Source organism: Pseudopodoces humilis, chromosome 1 (assembly GCF_049639895.1).
Source record: "Pseudopodoces humilis isolate 2021_Gansu_Grassland_sample_001 chromosome 1, ASM4963989v1, whole genome shotgun sequence".
In the NCBI taxonomy this organism is placed as follows: Eukaryota; Metazoa; Chordata; class Aves; order Passeriformes; family Paridae; genus Pseudopodoces; species Pseudopodoces humilis.
Window position 1 is genome coordinate 60,882,749 of NC_142200.1, and position 18,375 is coordinate 60,901,123.

General features: G+C 36.6%; 1 protein-coding gene across 1 annotated transcript in view; it reads left to right on the top strand.

Moving 5' to 3' along the window:
- ELP2 (elongator acetyltransferase complex subunit 2) overlaps positions 1-17,789 on the top strand; it is a 35,688-nt gene extending 17,899 nt beyond the window's left edge. Inside the window, exons 11-22 of the mRNA XM_014253462.2 lie at positions 1,356-1,487; positions 1,958-2,107; positions 5,120-5,308; positions 7,379-7,448; positions 9,008-9,103; positions 9,220-9,277; positions 12,864-12,936; positions 13,335-13,521; positions 15,118-15,239; positions 15,738-15,880; positions 16,422-16,535; positions 17,509-17,789. Of these exons, the coding sequence (XP_014108937.2) occupies positions 1,356-1,487; positions 1,958-2,107; positions 5,120-5,308; positions 7,379-7,448; positions 9,008-9,103; positions 9,220-9,277; positions 12,864-12,936; positions 13,335-13,521; positions 15,118-15,239; positions 15,738-15,880; positions 16,422-16,535; positions 17,509-17,665 (1,491 nt within the window). The 3' untranslated portion in view covers positions 17,666-17,789. The remainder of the gene's footprint in view (positions 1-1,355; positions 1,488-1,957; positions 2,108-5,119; positions 5,309-7,378; positions 7,449-9,007; positions 9,104-9,219; positions 9,278-12,863; positions 12,937-13,334; positions 13,522-15,117; positions 15,240-15,737; positions 15,881-16,421; positions 16,536-17,508) is intronic.
- The last annotated feature ends 586 nt before the right edge of the window (positions 17,790-18,375 follow it).

Below are 18,375 nucleotides of genomic sequence, written 5' to 3' on the forward strand. Positions count from 1 at the left end.
TTTTTCAGCTGGCCCGCTTTTCCAAATTGCAGTAGTTCAGTTGATGTTGTTTGTGTTGGGTTATGCTGCCATTGTTTGTGACCTTTTATATTACAAAGAAAGTTCCAGTCATCTCTTGGGTGAAAAAGCTAGAATTACAGTAGGGTATTTAATTTTTCCTCTGTTTCATTGAAAAGTTCTGATGTCTTTGCTTGAAGTAGAATTTAGTTCGTAAAAGGGCAATCGCATAGAGATGCCATCTGATGTCCCTAGGTGTAACACAGTTGTGGCTAAATTCACAAGCTTCTAAAAATGTGTTGTGCAATAAAGCTTGTTTCAAGTTGTGATTCTTTAATTTTACATTCTCTTTGCATTGGTTTGACCACAAATGTGAAGCTTCAAGTTCAGATCAGACATTTTAACTGCGAAAATCCGTTTTGCATCAAGAGAGGGAAATCTGAGCTGGAAGCCTGCAGGGAGGAAGGGCACAAGGGGAACATCCCAGTTTCTCTCTTTCATCATGATATGATGAACAAGATGTCTTCAGAAATTCATCCCTCTGCTTGGGGGTGAAACTAGAATTCTGCCTCTAGCATGGCATATCAAAGTCACTTCGAGTAGTATTTTTGTTGAATGACTGCTAATAAAATGGAACTGCTAGTGCAGTGCCATTTAAAATGGGACATTGGTTCATTTAATTTTGATCTTAAAAGAAGCTATATAAGAATGGGGAAGAGAAAGAAATTGTGGTCTTATGTCTTAAATAGAACTTGAAAATGTAACTTTATTAATATTTTAATAAAATTTAAAAAGTGGAAGGGCACTAGAGCAACTGGAAGGCCTGTGTGTAGGCATGCATACATAGAAGTCTTAAGAGAAGCACAAAACAGAGGCCAGAATGTGCCACAGAAAGAGTGTAGATCAAATTGCAGGTGTTCATGGGGAAGTGAAAATCAGCTAGGAAATCTTGGAAATTAAGTAAGAAAAAAAAAGTAATTGGGAGCTATGGTTTCCTTGAATAATTTTCCTGTATTGTGCAACAGAGCCAGGCAACAGATGATAAGAAACTTGCATCCAACAGGCTGGACTGAAACAGAACATTTGGGTTTGCACTTCATCTGATGTAGTGTTTTCTTTCCCTTGCGGGATCCTATCTAGAGATGTCTATGAAGGGAGGCTCCATTCGATTGGCATGCAGCTTTAATCCCCATGACCTTTCAGTTCTCAACTTTTCAATTAAAATATTCTTTGAATGTGTTTGTGTGTGTAATGTGAAATCTTGTCTATAGGTAGTTTTTCATCTCATAAAGTAAGAATTATTTTGTAGGAATGGAAGGCCATTTTCATGGATATTTCACTTATTTTCATTAATTTAGGTACGGGTAGGTGAAGTGGGTGGCAATACTCTTGGATTTTTTGACTGCCAGTTTAGTCCAGATGGTTCAATGATCATTGCTCATGCTTTTCATGGAGCACTACACCTTTGGAAACAGTCTACTGTTAATAAGGTATGTTGTTTTTTTTGTTAATAGTCTTACTTAAAAAAATTGTACTTTTAAGTCATTTGAGGTAAATTTCTGTTATTAATAGAAAAGTGTACCAGTATAATTTTAAATTAGTGATTGAAATAGTCCTTTTCTGAATAAAATATTCTGTAGGAGTCTCACTCCTGCACAGAAGGGAGGTGGAAATCCTCCAAGGCTCTAAACCCTGTTTTTTACCTGTGGGGATCATAAAGTCAGTTGAATAGACTGAACTCCTTTGTGGTTGTGCTTTGTTCACAGCTCACAACACAAGTTTCTTTTAGATGGGAGCAATACATCAGTATTTGTGTCTCTTCAGCCTCTCTTGAGTTCTAATAATTTGCTGTTCACAAATGTAATTTTCTTCCTTTCTTAATAAGCACATTGATACTTCTGTTTTGCTTAGAATGTGTCAATCAAAAACTCCTTACTTCTTTGTGGAACTCTTTTAATAGAAAGAATGGACTCCAGAAGTTGTGATTTCAGGACATTTTAACAGTGTAGAGGATGTAAAGTGGGATCCAGAAGGAGAGTTTATCATCAGTGTGGGCTTTGATCAAACTACGAGGCTCTTTGCTCCATGGAAAAGGAAAGAAGAGATGGAGGTATGATCTTAAAAGATTTTGTGAGTGCAGTTAAGGGGGCTTGGTCAGTCCTGAGTTTGGAATGAGTTGTCTGACTATAACTCAAACCTTAGAAGTTCCCCAAGTGATCATCTGTTTAAAACAGCTTGGTTTGGTAATTGAGTGTGTGCTGTTTTCACTTTGAAAATATTAGTGGCAGAGTTTTTGCAGTCACACAGTATTATTGCAGTTCAATCCTGAGTCCAAGTCCAGATTACCGTCAGTTAGTGTTTTTCCAGAGTCCTGGAAAACAGGCTCTGCAGTAATTCAGAAGGAGGAATACATGACTGGAACTAATAAACACCTATTACAGTGTTTAACAACTGGCTGCACTGCTGTAGGTAATCATAAAGAAACTCAGCTTTGGTTGTGCTTTTTTACATGAACATAATCTAAATAAAGTTCTCACTGTATTTTTAACATTAATTTGTTAATGACTCTCTTTTACTAGAATGATTATCTGAACTGCATGAGTGCAGCTGGTACCTGCCCTGTTTTTACCCACAGCCAGCAACTAAGGACCACACAGTGGTTTGCTCACTCCTCCTGCATTGGGTTGGGGGGAAGTCTGTATAGGAATTCAGAAGTTCCTGTTTCTTGTTCCTCATGCATTTTCCTCCTCAACAAATACAACCTTTTCTGGCAGAACAGTACCAATGTTCCATTCAGGAAACTGGCAGAAACTAGACTGTAGTCATATAAGGCCCTGTGCCATCGACTGGGGGAAGCTATTATAGCTGTCTCATCAAAGCTTCTGTAGTGTAGACCAGCACAAGAAGTCTGATGTTTTTGAGAGAGTGAATTTGGCATCAGTTCTTTGGTTTCCTTCTTCCAGGCCACAGGAGTGGTGGTAATTCAAGCTCAAGAGCTATGCTTTGCCTTGTGTTGTAGGAAGGACATTTCCAGTTTCCTTCCCTGGTTTTTATCCTAATCTTCACTCAGGAGGGTGCATTAAATATATTGAAACAAAGTTCAGGACTAGCATGTGGTGTAAGTTGTCAGTATTCAAGAGTTGTCAATATCACTTTCTCTGTGACCTACTGAAGTACCACTTTTTATTATGTATGCTGCTTGCTAAATTTTAATCCTATCTTTAGAAAGAATTGATCTTTGTATGATTTACCTGCACAGCTTGCCCTGAAACTTTTAAATCAATTGATTTAGCAGAATGATTGCGGTCTTCATATCGAAATTTGGCATGAACTGAATTCTTATACTTTGCCTTCCTGTTCTGACACAGCTTATTTGCCCAGGTGTAAATCTAAGTAGTTTAAATATTTGCTGCTGCCTGAGGTGTGGGAGAAAGCCTTAGTATAATTTTTGGATGGGTGAAGTGGAGAGTTGGAATAGAAATGGGTCATTTGTAGAGGTTTATTCAGGACTTCTGAACCCGGGGAAGGTTTTTACTTCTGCTGCTCATGAACTTAGATAACAGGCTTTTAAAATGTCTTAGTTTCTTTATCACACTGAGTTTAGCGTCTGAAAAATTACAACAGGTGACATCTAAAGTTTGTCTTAACAAGGCACAATGGATTCAGTTCAGATATTTATGGAAAGTTAGTATTACAGCTCAATATTAATGTTTTTCCCTATTAAAAGGAAACTAAGTGTTGAATACAAATAAGCATCCTTTCTTAAAGTCTCAGTTCTGATATCAGAATATTAGAAAAGAGGGATAACCATCAGCTTCAATTTGCCATGCAAATTTGCATCCTGATTTTTCCAGAAGAAGCTTATTGCATGACTTACACAACCCTCTTTTTGGGGTTTGAATTTTTTGTGTTTTTTTCATTCTTGCTATGTGTTGTATTGTATGCAAAGATGTACCCAGCAAAGGGTAAGAGGGTTTTGTTGCACTGTTTGATTTTAACTTTTTTTAAAGAATGAATGTTTTTTTTCCTCACTGAAAAATAATCAGGCCTTGTGAAATCATGAGGTTTTGTAGGATGTCTCAAATTCCCATTCAGGCCCTGTCAGAAACTTCAACATTCAAAACTCAATTGAATTTTTCGGGTGGCATGTACAGTTTACAGGCAATATAATGCTTTTGCTTATATTCATATGATACCTTGTCTTGGCTACAGGCATTGGAATACTGAAGTAGTCTAAGTTATTTCAATTAATTCTGGTTCTGCTAGCTCTTAACTCAGAAGTACACACTGGATTTTTCCAACTGAAGTATCATCTGGGTGAAGTAGCAAATGACGCCTAGGAAAAATCTCTTCGTGAAAACACATTTGCTAGAAAATAAATGTTGTTTTTTTTTTAAGAGTCATTTTTCTTATGTGTAGAGTAAGTCAGATTTTTAGAAAAGCAATTAAAATAATTCAATATATTTTTTGCTAATATTCTTTATTTAATATGACTGTAAAACTATCTTGTCTCTGTTTTGGTTAACTGTTAATTCTTGTTTACTTGGATTAACACTTGAAGAGTGGATAGAATATTTTAGGAAAGTAGAAAAAAAGAAAACACTCCTACAATTACCCAGATTTTCCAGATTTTTTTTTTTGTCAGTTTTTTGCAAAGCTTCTATTAAATGGTTTCACCTAAATCAAGTATTTAAAGAAAAGAGGGAAGTAGAAACCTGTAGCCTACTGGCAGCAGTGCTGCTGTTCTTTGTGAAAGAAAGATGAAGGAAGCAAGATAATTATCACTACCTTTCTTACCTACAGTCTTGAAAGTAGTAGGATACAAACCTCTTTTTGCTTAGGCAAATTATGTCCTATTCCTGACTGTCTAGCATAAAGAAGTCACAGTAAGTGCCTTAAACACATCTGTGCAGGGACACAGTTTGCTAATTACAGGAATGGTTTGGTGGAAGAGGATTCAACCGAGGTACATGAGCACCAGTGTTATGTGCATCAGAAGGTTGCGCCTACCTTTGCTTTATGTTAATAAATTCAGCAAGTAGTGGTGCTTTTTTTGAACTTTAAGTTGAACTGCTGCTCTGTTTAAGAATTGTGTTTTAGCTGTATGTCTGCTCATTTTTAGGTAACCTGGCATGAAATTGCCAGGCCTCAAGTACATGGATATGACCTGCGCTGCCTGGCAATGATTGGCCGGTTTGAGTTTGTGTCAGGAGCAGATGAAAAAGTCCTTCGAGTTTTTCGTGCTCCCAAGAATTTTATAGAGAATTTCAGTAACATCACTGGTATCCCAATGGAGAAGCTCTGCTCCCATGTAAGTATGCTGAAGCAATGCTAAATGAAGAGAACCCTCTTAGATGTGAAATAAGTTAATGCTTCAGAAAATGTCAGGTTGCACTAAACTTTGTAAAAATTCTTTTGGTCATACTGAAACCATAACCTTATTTTCCCTTTCCCTTTTGCTTGCTTCCATGTGTGTTGTTCCATATATATTTTTATGGTGGTGTCATATGAAACAGATGCTCTTTGTAACCAAACAAGACCTTGTGTCAGAAGATTAAAAGGAGTGTCAGTACATTTTAAGTAACTCAAACCAAGGTAGACTGCTGTATGCACTTGGGGATCAAGCAAACAACAAAACCTGTTAAAGTGTTTTCCCTTAATTTAGGAGTGTTGCAGTCTTGTCTAGATCTAATTATTGTTGTGTGGTTATGTGTTGGTATTACTATTTTCTTTTTGTTATTGCATGCTTGGAAATAGCATAAAACTTTTGGCACTATTTTTAGTTCTTACACACAAATATTTATAAATATGTACTTGTTCATACTTTATGTCCTCTTGGCATTGGAAATCTTCTTGAGGCCTTTACATTCCAATTCTTATTTGTGGGTATGTCAACTGTCCTGTGTTGCTATCCTTTCTTTGCTCCCCATTTGCATTAAGGTCTAATTCTAATTTTGGCTGCATCTTGTAGAACAGATCTCATTCAAGATAGTTGCCTCTGTACAGTACTTTGCGTGCTCTTTGGATATCTCATTCAAAAGCAGGGTTTTCTGTGCAGTTTCTCAGAGATGGATTAGCCTTTCCATTTAATTTAACAATTGAAATATCTGGGATAGAAATAGAATTATTGTCAATGGCAGGAAGTTATGTAAGTAGCTGTTTAGTGCTTTAATTCCATAAGACTTTGTAAGCATTTGCATTAATGATGATTGTACAAATAACATTGTGCTTTTATAAGGCTGGCAGATGTCATTATTTCACTTTATATAGACTTTTCTTATCGACTCTTCCTCTGAGTGCTGTTTTTTGATTCATATCACAAAGTGTTTCAGATGGGCTTTGGTTAAAGAGGAAGGCTTTATGAGCTCTAATTATACAGCTGTTTTTAAATAGCTTTCTTAAAATTGTTTTCTGAGAAAGCTTTTTATCACTGAAGTGGGAAAGCTTTTTTTTAATTTGGCTTAAATGCCTTCTCCAAAAAAGTACCTGAAACCAAAAAACAGCTTTATATTCAAAAAGGGTTGAATAGGTTTATATTCAGTTCAAATCCATGGGATTGTATTATACTTTGGGTTGTAATGAGGAACCAATTTTTGTTTTAGAGGCCTTATGCTTGTCTGGGTCTCTGATACATTTTCTCATCTAATTATGAACATTTAAATACATTTTAAACTGTCACCTAAAATATTGATTTGATTCTGTAAAACAGCCTTTCTTTCAACTTTTATGATACCATAAGGAAGTGAGTTTACAGCTATTAAATATTTATTTTATCTCTACGCAAAGGACCCCAAGTTCACTTACCCTTTCTAAATTTTTGCTCTTTTCCCTATACCATTATAGAGCTATTTTCTGTCTGATGATTTGTCTTTCCCTTGTGCTCCTTTAAACAGACACGTATTCCAGACACATCTCTGTACTATTTACTGAGTTGTGTTTCAAGTCGTGGTCACAGGCAGTCACCCTCTGTTCTCTTTTTCAAAATGCTGCTTTATTATTTCACTTCAGAACAATGATTTCCCAGTTCTATTGTGTTAAGAACTGCAGTGCTCTCAGTTAATAGATTAATTGTCATGTATGTGCTAGAATGAATATAATTGTGGAAGAAAACCTGCAATTAGCATTGAAGAAAATCCTTGAGCTGGGGCCTTAGAAAAGCATTATATTTGTTTTTGTTTTTTTTTTTTCCTTCCTTCCTTCCAGAGTACTGGTCTTTGTTTTGTCCAGGGTATGTTCTGGACAAGAGATTTTCAAAGTGCTCCCTTCACTTCTCTAGGAAAGTAACTCTAGAAACTCTCAGGGATTCCTTAAGCTGTGGCCTCTGAAATCCAAGCCTATGTGACAATCTGTGTGTAACCTTTATTCTTTTTCTTTAATTCAGGAGTCATCTGACCTTCCAGAAGGTGCAACTGTGCCAGCTTTGGGATTATCCAATAAAGCTGTTTTTGAAGGTATTGCTAGTGAGAAACTATGGTTGTGGTGTTTCATGTGGAAACTATTTAAGGGATTGTTTTAATGTACATATTAGGTCTGTAAGTGTAGGCTCAACTGTAGCAAGTTCAGAATCTAGAAATCAAATCATACAAAGTGTTTATTTCTTTGCTAGCACCTAAACATGGTGCTTAAAAGTAAAAACAGGAGTAAGGCAGAATTAGTTAGGCAACAGTAACTAATATCTTGGAGAGGCAGCAGATTACATTGTGGGAGAGCAAGGAAGGAGGGACAGACATCTCCCTAGAATGATAAAAAGTATTTTCCTGAGACTGGGAATGAGACTAGAGGTCTGGTTTTCCATAAAGTCTCTGGTAAAAATGCACTATAGTGGAATGTACAAATTAGGTCAGACCTGTTTTTTCTCTGTTTAAAGCTTTTCAGAAGGTATGATCTACAAAAGGAAACATTTTAATAAGCTTTGTCTCCAGGGTCTTCAATGGCAATAAGCCAAATTTTCCTAAATCATTTGTGAGAGAAAAACCAACTTTGTTGTACTTCAAATAACTTGTGAGATATATTTTGGCAAAGATTGTTTCCCCTGCTTTCTCATGAGTTCTTCCAATGAGAGGGAACAAAACTTCCTTCTACATTATTGCCACACACAGAATAATGAATTTGCATTGATTTCATGTGGTCCAACCAGAAGCAGCACCATGAATAGAACTTTCCTGCATCATCCACCACTGCTCATGTGGGGCTGTCAGCGTTGATGACTTAGGGTAAAACACTGCAGACATATTCTCTTTTACTCTGCAGAGGAATCTTCATGGTGAGCCATGATCAGATAGTGGTCTCAGATGAATGTTGCTCATTTCATTTTCAAAGAGAGCAAAGATGGGATGAATGAGAAGATAGCTTTTTCTGAATTTTCTTTTTGAAACTGCTGTGCTTGAGATGTATATTTGGCAAAAAGGTAGATTCCGTCTGAGAGGAACTGTTCCCCATCTCTATACCTTTTTCTTAATAACTTTACAATGAAGGACGGAGTTGAATTTTAACTTACAATTAACTAGTTTTGGTTACCTCTGGTACTTTTGCCTAAAGCTAAGGACTGAGCCCTCAGATGTGCAGAAGTTTGCAAGTTGTAGATACACTTGCTCAGATACGGGTTTTCACTTAGTGATCTGCATCAAATTTAGGAGCTCATCACTTGTATCAGAGATTTTTGTCTTAAACTTTTTCAAATACAGAAGGAAAGATTTAACATGGGGGAAACAGGTTGAACTCTGATGACTGCTTTGCTCAGCGAAATTCTTTTTAGCAATCTCTAAAAGATTGTGCTGATGGAGAGAGGTCAGTGTTAAAATGAAGGTTAGATTGTTATTTTTTAAAAATCTTCTCATATACATTAGAATAATTAGCTTCTAGTATTTATATTATTGTAACTCTGCAAGCAGAGAAACCTAGTTTCAACTGCTTGTAAAAAATGTAGGTATTTTTTACTTGTATAATAAGTCCTTATATTTTCCCTCTTTTCAAGTATGTTCTTTAGCTAATGAAGTTCTTACTTTAATAGGAGATATGGCCGTTCAACCAGATGAAGATGAGGAATCATTTAATACCGTTTCAAATCAGTATCCAGAGATTTATTTTCAACCCTTGATCCTTACAGGTATGAGAATAATTTCTGTTGTAGGAAACAGAGAATGAGGTTCATTGGCTATAAACCTAGAGCATTTTTTAGCTGATTTGAAAAAATCAAATTTGAATTGTACAAATCTTTTTTAGAACCTCCACCAGAGGATCACTTGCTGCAGAATACCTTATGGCCTGAAATTCAGAAGTTGTAAGTTTTATTTTTCCTTTTCTTGATTTTGCAAAATTTCCAGAAAGCTGTTGCAACATGTTAGTGTAGCCTGGTCTTGTAACTCTTCCTATTTTGCTATGTCATTTGGTTTTGTGTGTGCTGTATTGCTTGTAAAATAAATAAATTATCTATATATATAAATTAGTAAACAGTGAAAAAAATGGCAGTTAGAACTGATGTGTCACAATTTTATTTTACTTGGTTGTTTCTCCTTAAAACCTCTTCTATAATGAAAGTCTCTCTGTGTAAGGAGTTTTCTGCTGCGTTCCACTTCATGGCACAGGCTTGCAGATGTGGTATGGAAGTAGAGGCTGAGGCATCAATGGAGGAGCTTGCCCCTAATGCCAGTCAGAGTTGTAAGGTGCAACAGATGGAAGCAGCAGCCAAACCAGGATGTGTGTCTAGTGGTAGAGCAAAGTGATAAATGTTGAGTAAGACGGTTACAAACCCAGTTTGGGTATTGAATGCTGACAGAGTGGTTGTCAGTTGCAAAGATAATGGATTTATGTGGGCATGATAATTGTTTTGAGGTTGCAGGGTTTTAGAATTCTGCAGCTGTGTTTTCTTCCTTTTTGGAAATTCACAACAATTTTCACATGAATTTTGTCACCTGATTTGTTCCCTAAGGATCCCAGTAACATGAGGCTATACTTTTACAATCTTCAAAGTTTTAGTATCAATCTTCAAAGTATAGCACAAAGAAATTGAATGATCTCAATCTCTTGTGGGTTTATTCATGTGAATCTCCTGAAAGGGATCTCAGACTGGAACAAGAATATTGAGCCTTTGCTGATGGTTACAGCTACTTCTATACATTACCAGTTTTGTGAGGGAGAAAATAAAAAGTTTTGGGAAAACACTATGCAGCTTGTTTTCAGTTGACCAAGGGGGAAGTTCTGTGGGATAGCATCTTTGCCTTCAACTGGGCAGAAAATCTGCTTTGAATGCTTTTAAGCTCTGTTACTGTGTTTGTACTAAAAAATGATTTTAGGAGGAAAGCCAGTGGATGTTAAACCATATCTGCACATTTTGTAATTTCTAACTGTTACTTTAACTGTTTTGTCTGTGCATTCTATGGCTGCTAATGCACTCACATAAGTAGACTGATAAGGGATGTTTAAATAGTGAAAAGAAGCCAAGGCGAAAATTCTTCATTTGCCTTTGACATTCCACAAAGTCTAGTGGGACATAAATATTTTATACTCTGCTATGGGAGTACTGCTTATCTGCCTTTATATCCTGCATTCATTAAAATAACTCCATTTTATGACAGTCTTCAGATGACTTTTATCTGAGCAATTTTTTCTGTTTTTAGAAACACAGCTAATGATATAGATTATTTTATGCAAGAGCAACAAGATGTAAAGCATTCATAGACTTTCAGATTTTTTGCTCAGAGTAATCCTGAAAGAAGTAACATAAAATCACATAATGTAGATTTCAAGTTGCCATAGCAGCAGAAGAACAGTGTGAGGCACTGACTTGCTAAAAATAGCTTGTTTGTCATTGACATTTGTGTGTTCCTAGCTCTAAATTGACACCAAATTTTGAAGGATTAGTGTTGGGTTTTGCAAAGTGTTTGCTTGAGGAGGTTTTAGTATGAAGAACTTGCTGAATTTTTTATATAATATAATAACTTTAAAAATATGGTAAATCTTGTGAGAATATGCTAATCTTTATCGCCTTGGAAAATTATCATAGAAAGTTCATATGCAGCATGTTGAGTGTTGACATAATGTATATGTTTATATGTATGTACATTTCACTTGGAAGTTGGAAGAGATCCTTTTTGACACTAGCAAATTACGGTATTCATTTGTCTGGATGCTTGAAAGTCCAGTCACTCTACCTGTTCATTAAAAAAGTGCAATGAATTGTACAGTGCTGAGGCAAAATTGTCTGTGGTTGAAAATATAATTTCATTATTCATTCATGCAGTTGCTTCTCTCCATTGTGCACCTTTATTTGGTGGTGTACTACATAGTGAAGAAATCAGATTTTGTTTATCAGAGGATGGGACTGTATTGTAGCTCTTATGTTGTCAAGGCTCACAGATGGTGTTTTGAGACAGCATCTCCTGTTTCAAATAGCTTAATTCTCTTTACTGGAGACAGCAATGGGCTATACAGCTGCTGGTCTGACCTAGGATAGTCCTGCTGATGTAACTTTAAAAGAGACAACATTTTATGTTTTCTGTTAATTTAATAAGAATGGTTACATGTTGGCACTGCTGTTTAGCAAAAGAAGCATTGCATGCAGAAGTTTGAAATGTTTCTATCAACTGCCCTTCAATACTACTTTTAGGAGATTAAAACCAAAACAACTGAGGACTTGTTTCACAGGTTATTTTCCCATCATTGAATTTTAGGAAATTTATTCTTTTGATACAATAAATATTTTTTAATTTTAGAAAATTGGCTTGCAGTGGTTTTCACTACAAAACAGTCTCCAGGAATGTGCTTTAAAAGTAAGCATTATGATAAAACACATGCTGGTGGCAAATTAAGAGTAAGATATGCAGTAGTACCTTCATCATTATAAGGAAATTCACAACATTTCCATTAGTGGTACACACCAGTCTCTCTCCCTGTTAAATGGTCCAGGCACAGTTACATTTCATGAAAGCCAGTGCATTTCCAGTCTTCAGGCGTGGCTTTGGCAGTCTGTTGATGGGATATGCCCAGCGACAATGCTTCGGGCTTGGTTCAACAGTTCCAGACAGTAACTTGTCATTAGGTAGATGGCTGTTCTGGCTGCAAGTGAAATCTCATGAACATCAGACCCTGACCAAAGGAATTTAAGAGAACTGCCCATCTCTTCAGAACTAGGAAAATAATAGGAAACCACCCCACCCAGCTGGTATTGAGCTGATTCTTGTCTTCTGTTTATAGGTTGCATCTCCAATTCTACTTTACTTGCAGTCTTTCTTGTGACTGATTTTAATTTGTGTTAATCTGTATGGAATTTCTCCTTATTAGTTAAAAACTGGTCTGGATATGTGAGCTTGGATTTCAGCAGAGCTCATGCAAAGACTGATTAAAAAATGTATTTCTGGAGAAGGCTAGAAATTTTGGGGGTTTTACAGAGGTTTTTTTCCTTTTCCAAAATGATACTTGTCCTTTAGTTCAGAAATCTTGCAGTATTTTACAGACTAGGCATCGTTTCACTGCATGTTTGTGGCATATTTCTTCAGTGGTTTTCAGATATGTGACTTACGATTTTTATTGGGAGTGTTAAAATTGCTTTTTAAAAAAATAAGGATACATTAAATGCTGCTTTAATCTGCTTTGTTAGTCATTAGGGTAGCTTTTGCAGTGCTGATGCTTTAGGACTACGGCATGAGCTGGAGAGATTTTTCTATAGCCAGTTTTTAATGGAAGAATTTGTGCAGAAGTTTAAACTGAAAGCTGAACAAATTATTTGAGATGTAATACTGAATCAGTGGTGAGAAGTTCCTGGCAGGTGCCTTTTGTTTCTGAAAAGGGATTTAAATCGATATCACAACTTTGATACGTACTGCAGAAATTACTGTGATGTGTTAAATTTATTTTCACATCTATTTCAGATATGGACATGGATATGAAATTTTTTGTGTTGCTTGCAATAATTCAAACACTGTAATTGCCTCAGCATGTAAGGTAAGAAAAGTTTCTAGCACCACCTAGTGAAAAGTGCTATCCAATTTCTAGGGCTGAAGTATCTTGTTTCACAAAACATGAAAGATTTTGTATAAGTGACAGTTGCCTTGCAAAGGTGAGGGTGGATTTCCAGTAAGTTATTATTCCTAAATTGTGTATGATTCATTTGATGATATTAGTAACTTCTAACCAATATAGGTCTGAAATGTTTTCTTACTGATTTATTGTCAGCATTAGAGGAAAGTAGGGAAACAATGTTGAAACTTCCCAGAGGAAAGCTGTGTCTTATTTAATTGCAAGCCTTAAAACAAGCTGTCTAATATCTTAGTGCTTTGAAATGTGTGACTTTTGTACTTGCTCTCGTTAATTCGCACTGATATTTTTTTCCATCCATACAGGCTTCCAAAAAAGAACATGCAGCAATTATTTTATGGAGCACTACTTCTTGGAAGAAACTGCAGAGTTTGTCTTTTCACAATCTGACTGTTACTCAGCTGGCATTTTCTCCTGATGACAGCTTTCTACTGGCTGTTTCTAGAGACAGGAATTGGTCACTGTGGAGGAAACAAGATTCATCAGAGTCAGGTAAGATACGTGAAGTGGATATACACATTTGTAGACTTGGCAGTTTGTTCAGTATTTTTGGCTGCAAAATACTTGGAAGAGAATTAATATAATATTTTAATGGACATTTTGCTTACAACTTTGAAGAATTATTAGTGTTGTGAGCTCTTGTGGATTTAAGAAATGCAATTAATGTGTGAAAAGATAGGAAATTATAATGCAGGGAAGAATATAATCAGGCTTTAGATGGTGTTTAATTGATGGATGTAATGAAGTCTGCTGTCCTCATGCCTTCTGCATGTGATTGTACATTTGACTTACTGAAATTAAGTATACAAGCTGAACTTCAGATTGGCATTCTGTCAAGGAGAGCCTTCATCACAGAGTTCTGTGCAGGCGTAGCCAGAAAGTTCAGTGCTGCACCCATATCCAGCATGGGCTGCCTTGTCCCTGCTTGCATGGCATGACACTTTGAGACTCTTGACAGGATTAATCTCTGTCTTTGGTGTGGCTTTCTGATAATCCTGCACAATTGATTAATTTGACTAGGACTGGCTATGTCTGGAAAAAGAGCTGATAGTAAGGATTCAGTTGACTTCCTCATTAAGACTTTGAGGCTTGCGAAATCATGAGGAGATTGCTATTGAATACTTTAATAGAATCCTAGAACAGATGCTTGTGCTGAAAGCGATTATCATTGCACTCTTGGCTTAATAGCATATAAACACTGCTGGGCTCTATAGAATGTTCCTAGAGACTTGGCAGTGAGTTTTGGCCCCTTTAGACAGTGTCCAGTTGTATCCTGGCTTGATTTCTATTCTATTCAGACTTCTGTTCTAAAGCCTGGCATACTGTCCACAGTAGTTACACAATGTTTCAGGATAAGGATCATGAATACTCATAGCAAGTAGAGGAAATCCTCTTTTCATCTGTTCGTCAATGACCCTTCTGTCTACAAATAACATCATTATCAGTGTAAAGCAAAACTGCTGCTATTGGCATCCCAAGAAGTGGTTATTCAAAGTCTATGCTCCAAAATGACAACCTTTTCTACTTAGGAAAAGCATTCCCATTTACTGATCTGCTGATCAGATTTAGTGCCTGATTGTATACATGCTGAAATACAAGCTTGTCTCTTTGGGAACATGTTTATCTTTACAACTGGGCCATTATGATTTTGAGCAGTTGTGGCTTTACTGGTAAATGGGAGCTTTAGTGAAATTACTGGGGAAATGTGAACACATGGTAAATGTTGCACTATTCCAAAACTTCTGAAGTCAGTGTTCTTAAAAAAACTTGATAGAAATAACCTGAAGATGTTATACTTGGACTTAAATTCTTCTGAAAAAGAAATGCATTTAAAAGATTGAACTGTTCCTACTGTTTTAGGGTTATAAGGGATTACTGATATGGTCTTGAACAGGTGCTAGTTATTGCTGTGGTAAATGCTGGGAAAAAAATATTTGTGTAGTCCTAAGTATTCCTAGTTGCTTTAAAGAGAGTGGAATAATGTCCAAGTATCCTTGCAGTTCTGACATAGAGTTAAGTAAGAATAACAATCACTTTTAATATGTAAAGTATTGAAACAAGGCTTTTACTCTACTTGTTTTATTCCAGGACCAATCTTCACTTGCTGTGCATACACAGACAAAAATACAGCTGTTCACAGTCGAATCATTTGGTCCTGTGATTGGACACCAGACAGCAAGTATTTTATTACTGGTAGTCGGGACAAAAAGGTAATTAATGTTAAAGGAATTTAGGAAGCCCAGAGTTATTTTAAATGTCTTTTAGAATAACAAACACTGTGTTCTAATGAGCCCCTATTTTATATATACACAAAAATCTTATTGCATATATTAACACAGAAATCAGTGATACTTTCATAAGCTAAATAAAGTGCTTGAATATGTATATGCAAGACTGTGGGCTGCCAGTTGGACATTCTCACTTGGTTTTTTCATGCAGTAAGACAAGCATATGTCGCATAATTCTATGGGTCTCAAGTTTTTCTTTAACTTTCATAACAGAATCTGGTTTTGTTGTCAGTAACTTTAATGAAATCAGACGGTCTGCCTACAAAGTTGAATCTTTGTAGGTAGAGATTTTTTTTTCCATTTTTAGGGTCATCCACTGTGCCCTGGAATTATTTTAATTAAGTTAATTCCTTATGTTTTTGTATGTGCATTTACAAGAAGATTAAAGTGGAAGTTCACAGAGGACTCTTTTTCTTACAGGTCATTATCTGGGGCCAGTGTGATTTGTCAGTGATTACTGAAGGGAATGAGCTGGTTTCAATCAAGCCTTGTTCAACAATTCTGGATGCTGGGGATTCTGTGACTGCTGTTGGTATCAGCAGTGTGCTTACTCCTGATGGAAGGTATTGCTGTTTTTTTGTAATCTCATTTTGTGTTTAATCTGAAATAAGTATTTATCCCTTTAAGTCAACTAGTTTCCTGTGGCTAAACAGCTCCCAAAATCTACCTGTCAGTTGTTTTGACCATTCTTTAACAGAATGACCTTACTTTTTTTTCTCTCCTAGCTATCTTTTCAGGTATATGGTGACTTCTCCAAGCAGTGTAATGAGAAAATGAAAGTGGGAGAGGGGAGAGACACATTATGACACTGAAAGACATTAATTCTTCCAACAATATTGACTAATCTGGTGTTGTGATAACTTTATTATTTTTCCCTAACCAAATATATGTAGCAGGTTTCTGCTTTGCTGTTTTTTGGGGTTTTTTTGTGAAGCAGCTGTGATGTATTAATTTTTTTCATGGAAAAGTAAATTTAAAGATTTAAAGGGCAAGGTGCAACAACAGTGCTTGACTGCTAGTTCTTTCTGTTCTGCATTAGAACTGACCTCACTGAGCTGTCTACTGTAATTTCTAATGAAATTAATGTAATTATTCTCTTGATAGATACATTGTTGCAGTAGGCTTAGAGAATGGGAAGATTATCTTGTACACATGGAAGCAAAGTGGGAAAGAACCAACACTGGCTGACTGGACCACAACTGTTGAGATAGATAACAGGTATGTCTTTTGAAGTGAGTTAGGAACAATGAAATATTATTCTTTAGACTAGTGGTGCTGGAGTTCTGTTCTTATAGTATAAAATATATTAATCTAGTTTATTTCTACACCAAAAAATTGTTATCCTTTTAGGAAAAGTTTGATCCCTGAAAGTCTAAAGATATCTTAAAGCAAAACCCAGAAGTAAAAATATTGGTTATTTAGATGTATTAAAAAAACCTCCCAACAAATACGAACAAAAACCAGAGTGGGCTTAAACCCCAAAATACTTCATGCTATGCAAATGCTTTAAGAAGTATTACCTTTTGTTGACCCTACTTAGAGAAAAGCTTTCCCTTTAGTCATAAATATGATGATAGAAAACACTGAAGAGAGAGTGGAAAGGGTCATTGTCTATGTACATCAGCAAACATTCTGGAGTGAATGACAGCAAGCTTTTGAGAGCAACTTCCACCAAAAAAAACAAAGGAATGACAAACTGTATGTGAGATTGCTGCGGTGACAGCTAGAGAGACTTTGTGGAGAGACTTGGAATGTTTCACTTGAAGCACTCTCCTGTGTTCTTCTATCACACACTGGCATTGAGAGTAACAGAAATGGAAGCTGATGGTGATTCTGGCCTGTCTTGACTTGCAGTGAATGGGAAAGAGACACCAGATAACAGGAAATCGTAGGCTAAAAGCCAGAAATCTGTCATATCTAAGTAACTGAGATGCTCGACCTCCAGCTTAATGTGGTAAAACTGAAAATCAATAGCTGTTTGAATTACTGATGAGTGAGAGGATAAAACGTCATTAGTGTTAATGACCCTGCTTAATAAGAGCTTAATACCTGCTGGTTGTCACAAGTCAGTTTTTCCTCAGTTGGTAGTGTTAACTGAAGAGTACTAATTGCATCAATGTTGACGTTTACACTCACATACCCAACTGTGTTTAACATTTTGCAGTTACGTATGGATTTCTTCTTCTTGCAGCCAAAGTCATGCTCTTGCTGTGAAACGCTTATGTTGGAGACATCATGCAGGCAGAGCTGGACATAATGATGAGAACAGCAGCAAGTGGTTACAGCTTGCAAGTTGTGGAGCCGATCACTGTGTTAAAATATTCAATGTCAACAGATTTGCTCTTTAGCAAAGACAGCAGGCCTGTTTGTGCCAGATTCACAGCATTTTATTTCAACTTTTAGCCACTTTGATTATTGCATTTTCTGTTTTCTGCTGTGGAAAGTAAAATATCTGACATGTAACATACTAAAGTAACTTTGGTGGAAGTTGGAAATGTCAAATATTTTTCTAATCCTGCATTTCTGGGAATATGAAGTATATGCTTTGTTTGGTGGATATCCTGGAACTGAGGGGTGGGAGGTGGGGTGGGGCATGGGAGGATAATGAGAGAGCTTTGTTTGCTGTGACTTGAAGGGTAGGTGGGAAGTTGCTGATACTTGGGTTCTTGTGTGTTTGAGGTTCCACCTGGAGTACTGAATTTTTTTTTTAACTCCTCTTGCTATTAAACTTTACTGTTGGTGGGCCTGCCAGTGCTGCCAAACATGTGCAGCCAGAGATCAGAGTTAAACATGAAGCTTTCTTTGATTGCCTTTGAATGTGTATTACAGCCCTGGTCCAAGTCTGAGGCCACCTGGCTTCAGAAGGAGTAGTTTGTGTTCAGATGCTTGGAACAGGCCTGCTTGATTTTATTCTTTTATTCTGCTGTGCAAGGTTGAACTCGTGCTTCTTGGTCAGGTGGGGCTTAAAGCTGAACTCACAGATGACTTAAATCTTTGGGTGTCTCTCCTGTGAGCCCTCTCTGAGCAGGGTGTCACAGAAGAGCCACCCCTGAGACTC